Below are 12,478 nucleotides of genomic sequence, written 5' to 3'. Positions count from 1 at the left end.
CGTCAAAACATCTTCTCAGGTGGGTCAAGCGTCCTCAGTGGAAAAGCAATAGAGGACTTCACCTTTAGTTAGTGTGAGAGAAGTAAATATAAATAAGTAAATCATACTTCTTATGCTCTGCTCTGAAAGAAGAGAAGCCGACACACCTTTTCAAGTAGAATATGAGCAGACAGTGAGCCTGGACTACACAGGAGGAGCAGGGGACAAAGACAAGCAACAGGGGGGTGGAACGCCAATAAAGACACTGGAAGCAGGGATATGACAGCTGTACTCCTTCAAAGCACGATTAGAAAGAACCTGCTGCTAAGCCGACTGAGGTTTTACGGTGCGGCGGAAGGAAGAAAAGAATAGAGGCTGCCCGCTCTGAACTGACGCCCGCTACCCGCGGTCCCTAGCTCGTCCACTCTCACTGAAGGACAGCTCTAGATATTATTTAATAGGATCTGGGCCTGCCAGCCAACAACACTGTCACATGGCCACCGGAACGGAGAGGTAACCGTCCCTCACAGGAGCGTGAGGAAAAGCAAGAGAGAGTGGCAAGAACTCTTCAAGATGTTCATGAAGGAGTTAACGTAATGGTTCCCCGAGACACGGGCGGGGCGTGAAGTTTGGAAAAGGTGGTAACCCGACGCCCACTGGAAGCTCGTGGAGATCCCTGAGCGACCTCGGTCCCTCCACCCCGGTCCGCGCACTCACCGCGCACGCAGAGCAGCGACATGGCCGAGCCGCCGGCGGTCCTCCGCCGCGCCCCCGCCCCGCCGCCGCGCCGGGCCGCTCCCTCTGTCCTCTTAGCAGGTGCCGCCGCAGTTGCCGCTATCGACCCCAAGCGTCTCGCCGCTCCTCATGGTCCCCGCCGCAGGCAGCGTCCCGCCGCTCCGTCTGACCCGCTCCAATCTTCACCGTCTGAGCGGACTCCCGATGGTGGTGACTACCGGCCGGCAGGCGGGGGACTGGGCGCGGCACCACGGCGCCATCGCTGGGAGGTAAGGGCGACCGGGACTCCCTCCCTCACTCCACCCGGGATCCGAGCGAGCGCGGGGAGGGAGCCCAGCCGTGGCGCCCCGCCTCCCAGCCAATCAACTCACGCCCAGTCCGCCGCCCCGCCCCCGAAGGGCACGTAGGAGGCGGGGGCCCTTTCCGCTCTCCTCAGTAGAAGAATGAAGGCAACTCGGCCCACTAACAAGGCTTGCGGCCGAGAGGGGCGGGCTTCCCCGGCACCTGTGTGAGGCGGGAATTGCAGCTTTGTGCCCCTTTCATGTGGGCGGGGCTTTTACGCAGGAACAGATTCTTTTCATTGAGAATTTCTGTCCGACTTCCTTAAAGAGTCTATCCCTCTGTAACATTAACAGGAAAGTCCCACACTGAAACTAATTTATTGTTTAGTCGCTAAGTCATGTCCGACTCTTTAGCGACCCCATGGACTGTAGTTTACCAGGCTCCTCTGTCCATGGGATACCGGAGTGGGTTGCCATTTCCTTCTCCAGGGAATCTTCCCCATCCAGGGATTGAACCCTCCTCGCCTGTATTGGCAGGCAGATTCTCTACCAATGAGTCACCTGGGACGCTCCAAGTCCTCATTAGCCCTGCTCAAGTTTCTGTGTTTGCAAGCCGTTGGCACAGCTGGATTCTGCCTGTCAGACCCAGGGAGGGTGTATATTAATCTAACAGGGTCTTTGCCCTGCAAAAGCAAACCTAGCTAGCTTATGAGTCCTCTCATTAGAATATAACATTTGGAAAGAGTGACACTCCAAATGCTGTAAGTAGGAGCCTGAAGAAAGAAAGGAGAAGACTTGATTTATCCAGGGTTTGTCCAAATTTAGAGAAATATCCAAAGAAAGATTTTGAGCAAAGTAACTCCACAAGCCTAGTCAACAAAGATGCCTGACGGCATTCTCTGGAGTTTTGGATACTGAAATACCTAGCTCTTTAGCCCAGCTATACTAACCTCAAGAGCAAGGGACTAAAAAGGTGTTGAATTTCTGGGTGAGACCAAAAAACAAAACAAACAAAAAAACCTCTTATGGAACCAGAGAGTCTCCTAGGGGATGCAGAGGCCATCCAACAAAGGATGGAAAGTGACTCTGTACTTGGAAACAGTATAGAATAGTGGGAAACAACCTAATAAAATCGTGAAGAGCATGAAATTTGAAGCCAATCATATTCACCTGGTATAGTACCTATTGTCATGTAACAAATTACCCCAAAACTTAGTATCTCAAAACTTCATTTATTATCTCATAGTTACTGTACAGCACAGAGAACAATATTATCACTACAATAATTACTATATTATCAATATCCTATGATAAACCATAATGGAAAAGAATATTAAAGAAGAAGGTATATGTATGTATAACTGACTCACTTTGCTGTACAAATCATTAACACAATGTAAATCAACTAGATTTCAATTGAAAAATTTTTATTAAAAAATTTTTAGTGCTATCAATATATACACCAAGTTGACTTCAAAAGTCTACACAAGCATATTTCCCATCAGCAAACTGGGAGTGATATACTGATATGTACTCTGTAACACTGAACAATAACATTTAAAAATTTTTTATCAATTAAAAAAATTTCAATATCATCTCACAGTTTCTGTGGGTCAGAAATCTGGGTATGGCTTAATCAGATCCTCTGGTTCAGGTTTCTTACAGACTACAAGCAAAGTTCCAGCTGGACTGCAAAAGGATTCACTTCCAAGTTCACTCATATGATTGTTGGCAGGTCTCAATTTCTCCTGGGCACTTGAACAGAGAGCCTCAGCTCCTTATTGGCATTGGCTAGTCTCAGTTCCTTGTCATGTGGACCTCTCCAGGTAGCTTCCTCAAAGCATGCAAACCAAGAAGGCAATAAAGTCTAATAGCAAGAGGGAAGTCACAATCTTTTCTAATCTAATAATAGAGTGATATCTCCTTTTTTTTTTATCAGAAGCAGTCACACTCAGGAAAAGAGAATTCCACAAGGACATAAGTATCACCAGGAGGTAGGATCATTTGGGGGCCATCTTAGAAATCTGTCTACCATACCTGGATTTGAATCCTAGCTCTGGTACTTGTGACCTGGAGAAAGCTGCTGCTGCTGCTAAGTCACTTCAGTCGTGTCCGACTCTGTGCAACCCCACAGGCGGCAGCCCACCAGGCTCCGCCGTCCCTGGGATTCTCCAGGCAAGAACACTGGAGTGGGTTGCCATTTCCTTCTCCAATGCATGAAAGTGAAAAGTGAAAGTGAAGTCGCTCAGTCGTGTCCGACTAGTAGCGACCCCATGGACTGTAGCCCACCAGGCTCCTCTGTCCATGGGATTTTCTAGGCAAGAGTACTGGAGTGGTAAGCTACATGACTTCAGTTTCCCAGGAAATAATGATAGTATCTACTTCATAAGAGGGTTTTGAGGTTTAAATGACAAAATGCTTTTAAATTAGGGCTTTCCTGGTGGCTCAACGGTAAAGAATTTGCCTGCCAAAGCAGTAGACACGGGTTCAATCCCGGGTCCAGGAAGATCTCACATGCCTCTGAACAATTAAGCCCAAACTCCACAACTACTGAGCCTGTGCTCTAGAGCCCAGAAGCTGCAAATACTGAACCCACGCACTGCAACTACTGAAGCCTGTGCACATTAGAGCGTGTGCTCCACAACAAGAGAAGCCACCACAATGAGAAGCCCACACATCCCAACTAAAGAAAGCCCACTTGCAGCATGGGCAAAAATAAATAAATAAATAAATACCTGGTGCATACCACATGCCCAGTACATGTTTGTTACTATTTAGGTTGTGAACATGATGGGGGAATGCCGCTGGGAGGTGAAAAGACACTAAGCAGAGCAACAGTCAGTGTCTGAAGGTCATGATGTGGACGCTGAGGCATCCCAGTTTCCCAGTGAAAAGTTCAAAGGAAGAAAGCACTAAGGTCCTCTGCTGTCTTGGCACTTGACCAGGAACAGTTATGCTCATAAGAAAGCTTAGGGTATCTTCAGAAGCAACTCAAACAGGGATAAAAAGCCAGAACCTTCTTGTCCCACTGTTTACATTAACTTTTCCAGCACAGTACTTGAAAGTTCTTCAACATTTGCATGGATTTGACACTTAGATTTAGATGGCAGGTAGCTGAGCACTAAAACTTTTTGATATCCAGGAAATGAGGAGGAAGGAGGGAAGGATCGAAGAAAATAGGTAATAATGGAAACCCAAAAATCTCAAGACAGTAAAGCCAAAATACCAAGGGCTGGCATTGCTGCTGTCTTTTTGGAAACTCTCAGGCAGAAGGAGCAGAGTACAAACCCTGTTCCAGGGGAACCCTCTACCAACTTTATGATCATCCTTAAGTCACGCTCCAAGACCATTAAAAGTTTACCCTTCCTGAGACTTCCCTTGTGGTCTGGTGGTTTAAAACCCACCTTGCACACTATAAAGCAATTTTCTTCCAATTAAAATTTAAAAAAAAGAAGAATTCACCTTGAAATGTGGGATACAGGGGTTCATTCTCTGGTCCGGGAACTGAGATCCCACATGGTGCAGAGAAGCTAAGCCCATGTGCCACAACTGTTGAAGCCTGTGCATTCTGGAAGCTTTCATGCTGCAACTACTGAGCCCATGTGCCACAACTAGTTGATGAGCTGCAACGAAAAATCCCACATGCCACATGGTGTGACCATAAATAAATCAAATAATTAATAGATAACTTAATTTGACAAATATTTATTAAACACCTTTTAAGTCAGGCATAGAGACACAATACAAAAGTAACATAGTAATCACTGTTCTTATCCTTAAATAGTTTATAAGTGATAAGAAAGATCTATGGGAGATGAGGAGGAACTAAACTAGGGCAGTAAATATAGAACTGAGGGGGCAGGAAAGAGACAATCCCCCTAACCCTTCCATCAGTGTTAAGGAGCCAAAAGTGATGGAACTTGGCACACAATGACTATGAATCTAGTAGAGAAGATCCTTTCTTTCATACCCAACAACTGGGTGAGAGGGCAAAGGAGAGAGTTTTAAACCCAGATTAGGGAATTCCCTGGCAGTCCAGTAGTTAGGACTCTGTGCTTTCACTGCAAGGTCCCAGGTTCAATCCCTGGTTGGGGAACTAGATTCCACAAACTGAATGGTGCAGCCAAATAAATTTTAAAAATAAATAAATAAAGTCAGGTTGGCTAAAAAGATGATGCTATGGTTAGTATAGTTTTGAGGACAAAGATGTGTCCCTTGGACATGTATGTTAAGTTTGAGATGTGCTGGGATAACCTTCAGATAGTCACATTAGACAGTATGTGATATATAATTGACCCTGAGAAAGCAATCCAGGCTAGAGATAGAGATTTCAGTCAATAAAGATGTGACTATTTTAATCCCTATTTTGTTGATAAAGAAAATGAGGCAATAATAGTTGGCATAATCCTCCCATTCATTAGCTCATGAAATTACCTGGCCCATAATAACTAACCACTCCCACAGCCCTGGGCCCTCTCACCTTCTGAGAAGGACTACATTCTGCCTGTGGAATGTGCATCTCTCTAAATAAATCCACTTTCACTTTACTATGGCTCACTCCTAAATTCTTTCCTGAGCAATGTCAAGGACCCTCACTTGGTGGCCAATCCCAAGAACTCACCCAAGACCTGGAATATGACCATTCTCTTGTTCTCCATTTTCATGCAATATAAGATAGCCTGAAAATGACTGCAAAATCAGGATAAAATCTCATGAATTTATACAGCAAAGCAGAAGAAAGAACAATATCTCCTCAAGAGACAAAAGGCTGCACATCCTAATAATCTGTACATCTCCAAAGAGACCCTTGTTTTAATATCTAAAGTTCATTTAGTTCACAATCTAGGAGATACCTCTATACTGTAAAGACTGGGGACTAGACTTAATCCCTAGAGATGCTGCTGCTGCTGCTAAGTCACTCAGTCGTGTCCGACTCTGTGTGACCCCATAGACGGAAGCCCACCAGGCTCCCCCATCCCTGGGATTCTCCAGGCAACAACACTGGAGTGGGTTGCCATTTCCTTCTCCAATGTGTGAAAGTGAAAAGTGAAAGTGAAGTCACTCAGTCGTGTCCAACCCTTAGCGACCCCAGGGACTGCAGCCTACCAGGCTCCTCCATCCCTGGGATTTTCTAGGCAAGAGTACTGGAGTAGCTTGCCATTGCCTTCTCTCCCTAGAGAGATTTATCTTTATTCCCAATGTTAGAATAAGGACTCAGATTTACCATGTCTCCAATAAAACACTCTAAGAATTGGGGAGAGGGTAAACAGTTCCTTTGCCCTTAATAAATGGAGAAAATAATTTTGATTTATCCTTAATACTTTCAAAGACCTCAACTCTCCAAGCAAATGTTCTCACCAAAAGGTGATTAGAGGGAACCAGAGGGACTCCCCTGAGGGTCCAGTGGTTAAGAATCCACCTTGCAATTCAGGGGATGCAGGTTTGATCACTGGTCAGGGAACTAAGATCCCACATGCCACAGGGCAACTAAGCCCATACAACACAACTTGAGAGTCCATTTGCCACAGTGAAGACCCCAAGTGCCACAACTAAGACCCAGTGCAGCCAAATAAATTTTTTAAAGTGAACAGATGCAATTTTCTTTTCTTGGACTTATTTCTTAAGCTACTACAATCAAACATTTCTTTGCAGTGGAAATACCAGGGAGCAGTGAAAGTACCAGGGAACACTAAAGGATTCGTTAATTGTCCAAACCATTTTGAATCCTAAATTGATGTTTTCTGCGGTTTGGAGGCAAATGACCTCTACAAGAGTATGCTTGCAGACTAGCGGTCTCTACTACAAATCAGGGGGATAGGACAGCAAGGCAGATGTCAACTGTTGTCAGGCCTTTACAGTATCTCCTGAGGCAAAACTGGGGTCTCCTTACTGACATACACTTACAATTCTCATATTTCATTTGGGAAACTATTCTTTAACAGAAAGATAAAAGTCAAATAGGCATTATCGCAAAACAGAGGACTTCCAACAATTTGTAAATATTAAATGTTCTTTTTTGTTATTAGAATATATGACCTATCTTCTGAGAAAGGAGGAACACAGAACTTAAAGTAACTTGCTTTAAAACAGAGAATAATGCTCCAATGATCTATTAATGTATTTTCATTACCAAAAAAGAACACATTCCTTCAGAATTAGGGTCAGAGGGCCTAAGGTTTTCTTTAAGGATTTTGTCTTCTATAACAATAAACCTTTTGATATACAAATATAAACTCCCAGAACAGATGGGTATAGAAAAACGGTTTGGCTTAATAAAGCATTGTGGATAGAGAGATGTGCAAGGGAATATGAGAGAGGGTCAAAAAAAAAATCCTTAGATGATTGAAGGTCTTTAAGAATATTTAAGAAACTTGGAGGTTCAAATATTCAATTTTAAATTATTTAGGTAGATATCTTTCTACCCCTTACATCACCCCCAAAGCTTCAGTAAAGCCTGCCATTTACAAATGCTTCCCATAAGGGGTTTGCGGGAGAAAAAGAATTCTGTCTAGGTTAGAAAAAAACCAAAAGAAAGATCCGCTGAGGGAGGTGAAACACTAGTGAATTACAAATTCAGCAAGGGCCAGGGATGGTTATGAGAAGTCAGCGTCCTGCCCACTCCTGGAATTCACAGAAGGCTCCAGGATGGCACTAGACTTACCACTGAATATGGAGTAAAAGGCTAGATGCAATTTTATTTAATCTCAAAGGAAAGGGTAACCCCAACTACCATCTCAGTTTCAACTGAAATAGGGAAAGTTTCTTTCATCACTGAGATTTTATCTATAAAAGCAGAAAGACTATTTGAATAGGCCCTGTGCATAGACAAAAGTTTACACAATTTGTTGCTAAAGGAACAAGCTGCAAATACACTATACAAAACATCTGTCTTTTTTTTTTTCCCCACATGCACAGCTGCAGGGATCTTAGGTCCCCGACCAGGCTTCCTGCAGTGGAAGGACAGAGTCCTAACCACTGGACTGCCAGATAATTCCCAAAACATCTGTCTGTTGAGCCAAGGGCTCCCAGGGCCTAGCCATGTGGCAGAAGAAGGAATGGCTGTCAGGGGCTGAAGGCTAATCCACACGGCAGAATGCTGCCAAGCACACAGGGTATGGTAGGAGAAAATCCGAAAAGAAAGTCGAAATTCAATTCACATCTTTATGAACCTGAACAGATGGGCAAACTCATCATCTGGAGATAATCAACCCCATCTGGAAAAAGAGAACAGTTACCAATTCCAAGAGCCAAAACACACAAAGATTTTAGTAATACTGGGGAGAGGGGGAGTAAGTGGGTGGGGGCGAGCAGAGTTGGAAAGGGCAGGTGGTGGGGAGAAGGAACTCAGGACTGACAAAGATCTGCCCAGTGGTCATGAGCACCATGAGGAGCTCTCTGGCACAAACCAAGACCTGCTGGCATGTCCAACACACACGCATACATAAGATCTAGAGCCCCCTTCCTCCTTAATTTACTATTTCTGACTCATTTTCTTCTTCAAACTATGTAATATAGATGTGAAGTAGAACCTCAAGTCTCCACGTGTGGCCTTTGTTTTTCTTCCTCCTCAAACTCTAAACCTTGCCCATAGCTATCTATATATGTCAGTAGGTTCCGAATCTTAATCTTTAGTTCAGACTGCTCTCCTCAGCTTCAGACCTATATGTCTAATAACCCACGAGGTTTCTCTACTTGAATATCACTCTGTTGCTCAAACTCAGTATGTGAAAATTTAAAACCACTGGAATGCCTTAAAATATATATTCTACTTCTTGACCCAGAAAGTCTACTTGGCAAAATAAAATCTCCTTGTTCTGTTTTAAAAGATCAGTGTGCTTAGAGTCACCAAATTATTATTTTTCCGTTGGTCCTAAAGTGCAAAGATTCTTGTAAAGTTTCACAACTCTTACTAAATAAGGGAATGTTGACATTATTTGGAACAACAAAGAATTACAAAAAACCTATTTTATCTGTACATTAAATGCAATCTTAATAAAAATCCTAGAAGATAGGCATGTGTATGTGTGTCTATGAAAACTGGTCAGCTGATCCTAAAATTTATATAGAAATGGAATGGGCCGAGAATAGTCAATATAATCTTATGATCTTAAAGTTGGAGGATATGCACCACCACATATCAACACAGTAATTACGACAGTGAGACAATGGTGCAAGGAAGGACAGGAACATATCATATATTATGAACATGTGTTTTATGAAAAACATAAAAAAGGGGGAAAAGCATAGAAAAGGGGGAAAGGATTGTTTTGTTAATAAAAATCATCCAAAACTTAGAAATGCTGCAAAGAAAAGACAGCAGAGGCAGCCAAAGATTACCCAGGCAACAAACTTTTGCTTTACTCATTATCTATTATTAATTAAAGGCTAACTCTGTGTACTACCATGTATAAAATAGGCAGCTAGTGGGAAGCTGTTATATAGCACAGGGAGCTGTTTGGTGCTCTGTGATGACCTAGAGGGGCGAGAGGGGAGGCGAGGTGGGAGGGAGGCTCAAAAGGAAGGAGATACACGTATACATACAGTTGATTCACTTTGTGTACAGCAGAAGCACAACGTTGTAAAGCTCCAATAATAAATTTTTTAAAAAGAAATCAGTTCAGTTCAGTCGCTCAGTCGTGTCCGACTCTTTGCGACCCCATGAATCACAGCACGTCAGGCCTCCCTGTCCATCACCAACTCCCGGAGTTCACTCAAACTCATGTCCATCGAGTCGGTGATGCCATCCAGCCATCTCATTCTCTGTCGTCCCCTTCTCCTCCCGCCCCCAACCTTTCCCAGCATCAGAGTCTTTTCCAGTGAGTCAACTCGTCGCATGAGGTGGCCAAAGTATTGCAGTTTCAGCTTTAGCATCAGTCCTTCCAATGAACACCCAGGACTGATCTCCTTTAGAATGGACTGGTTGGATCTCCTTGCAGTCCAAGGGACTCTCAAGAGTCTTCTCCAACACCACAGTTCAAAAGCATCAATTCTTTGGCGATCAGCTTTCTTCACAGTCCAACTCTCACATCCATACATGACCACGGGAAAAACCATAGCCTTGACTAGACGGACCTTGGTTGGCAAAGTAATGTCTCTGCTTTTTAATATACTATCAAGGTTGGTCATAACTTTCCTTCCAAGGAGTAAGCGTCTTTTAATTTCATGGCTGCAATCAGTATCTGCAGTGATTTTGGAGCCCCAAAAAATAGTCTGACACTGTTTCCACTGTTTTTCCATCTATTTCCCATGAAGTGATGGGACCAGATGCCATGATCTTTGTTTTCTGAATGTTGAGCTTCAAGCCAACCTTTTCACTCTCCTCTTTCACTTTCATCAAGAGGCTTTTGAGTTCCTCTTCACTTTCTGCCATAAGGGTAGTGTCATCTGCATATCTGAGGTTATTGATATTTCTCCCAGCAATCTTGATTCCAGCTTGTGCTTCTTCCAGCCCAGCGTTCTTCATGATGTACTCTGCATATAAGTTAAATAAGCAAGGTGACAATATACAGCCTTGACATACTCCTTTTCCTATTTGGAACCAGTCTGTTGTTCCATGTACAGTTCTGACTGTTGCTTCCTGACCTGCATACATGTTTCTCAAGAGGCAGGTCAGGTGGTCTGGTATTCCCATCTCTTTCAGAATGTTCCACAGTTTATTTTTAGGGATTTTCCTGGTGGTCCAGGGGTTGCGGTTAGCCTTTCAATGCAAGGGGTGTGGGTTGGATCCCTGGTGGGGAGCTAAGATTCCAATTCCTCCCAGCAAAACATCAAAAACATAAAAACAATAACAATAGTATAACAAATTCAATAAAGACTTTAAAAATGATCCTGATCCTTTTTAAAAGTTTATTTTTTTAAATCAAGTAATTTACCCAAATTTTGCTAGTAATCAAATAGTTTGCCCAATACAGCTAGTAGAGTTCTTACCAAACCAAATGACTTCAAATTTGAGCTTTTTCCACTACACAAAACCCTTCCAATTTTACCCTCTATAAGGGGACGACAGAGGATGAGACGGTTGGATGGCATCACTGACTCAACGCACATGAGTTTGGGTGAACTCCGGGGGTTGGTGACGGACAGGGAGGCCTGGCGTGCTACGATTCATGGGGTCGCAAAGAGTCGGACACGACTGAGCGACTGAACTGAACTGAGCATTACAGAAGTATTAGAAAGACAATCTGAGCAGTTCCGTAAGCTCAGAACATTTTTTTCTTTTCCTTTTTTCATTTTTCCTAGCGCACCACTGGTGTTTAGTAAAGTCGCCTGTTAACTACTTACAGAAAGAAAGTCACAGAGATCTAAAGAATCCGAGACTTTGAGAGAATTTTACCAGGTCCAGTCCATCACACAGCCATCAATACCTCCGGCTCCATGGAGAAGCTCACTAGGCTCTGGGTTCAGAGCCACTCAGCTCTGCAAGGGACCTGGGCTGCCATCTACCGGTAGCTCGTAAGCGTCGCCCTCCCATGGACATATCTTGGGAACTTGTGGGGCTCCCGGGAAGTTGAAGACTCAAGCGCTAATTAAATTACAGAACGTGTGTAACAGTCACATAGTTCAGTCGACACTTAAAGAAAGCAAAGGCTCTACTTTGGCTCATAAAATCCAGATTTCTCGCTGACCTACCTCCACAGCTACAGACCTAACTCTTTACTGCCTGTCTCCTGCACACCGTAGGCTACAGAAACTGCTCTTCCTCACAGACTTGAGACCCCCGCTAAACAGATTCCCGCATTTTCACAGAATTCTGAAGCTCTTTGCACTATTTTGCAAACCCTACAGATCTCCCCCATATTAGAGCAAATACGCGCGCTAAACCAGACGCTTTCACTAAGAGGCTCAAGTTCCGCAGGCAGCTCACACCAGGCTCGAAAGCCTGGGAGGGCTCCAACTAGGTTCCGGCGCCCGCAAGCTAGCGCTTTGGCGCAGGTTCTGGCTCCCCTCCTCCTGCCGGATCCGGTCAGCCCAGGCCGCACACATCGGGCTGAGGCCCCGCCCCTTTAGACCTGTCATCACAGAAGCCGCACGTGGCCGGGGTGGGCCCTCGGGCGACCTGCAGCCATCACTTTGTCTCCTCCGCCATCCACTGGGGCCACAGCCGCCAATCAAAACCAGCGGTTCCAGGCTGCAGCGCCAGAGCCGCGGTGAGGCCAGCCAGAGAAGGGGCGGGGGGAGGAGAGGCTCTGAAATGGGAGGGGGCTAGCAGTGGAAGCGAGCCTGGCACCGGTTCTGCCAGCCTGGAATCCGAGGGGGCGGATCCTAGTGAAACGCGAAGACCAGAAGGGGGCGGGGATCAAGGGTGGGGCGGGGACCGGGGTGGGACGAAAGACCCTCAGAGGTTCAATGTGGAGACGCCAAGAAGATGAGAAGGGGCGGAGCCAGAAAGGGGCAGGACCTGAATTACAGGGGAGGAGCCCCAGGAATTAAAGAAACTAGGAAAGGGGACGAGCCAGTGGGAGGTGGGACAACGGAGAGGGTGG

At 44.9% G+C, this 12,478-nt stretch overlaps 1 protein-coding gene across 2 annotated transcripts in view; it reads right to left on the bottom strand.

Annotated features, from left to right (window-relative positions):
• Positions 1–1,046, bottom strand: part of UNC13B (unc-13 homolog B) — a 227,491-nt gene extending 226,445 nt beyond the window's left edge. The window contains exon 1 of one of the 2 annotated variants that reach the window (XM_088837952.1): positions 697–1,046. In XM_088837952.1, the coding sequence (XP_088694078.1) occupies positions 697–718 (22 nt within the window). In that variant the 5' untranslated portion in view covers positions 719–1,046. The remainder of the gene's footprint in view (positions 1–696) is intronic. The other variant, XM_055426973.2, reaches the window with a different exon arrangement.
• Positions 1,047–12,478: the final 11,432 nt, after the last annotated feature.

Source organism: Moschus berezovskii, chromosome 7 (assembly GCF_049115385.1).
Source record: "Moschus berezovskii isolate FMDL1 chromosome 7, NW_MosBer_1.0, whole genome shotgun sequence".
In the NCBI taxonomy this organism is placed as follows: Eukaryota; Metazoa; Chordata; class Mammalia; order Artiodactyla; family Moschidae; genus Moschus; species Moschus berezovskii.
This window is presented reverse-complemented; position numbering and strand designations above follow the sequence as displayed.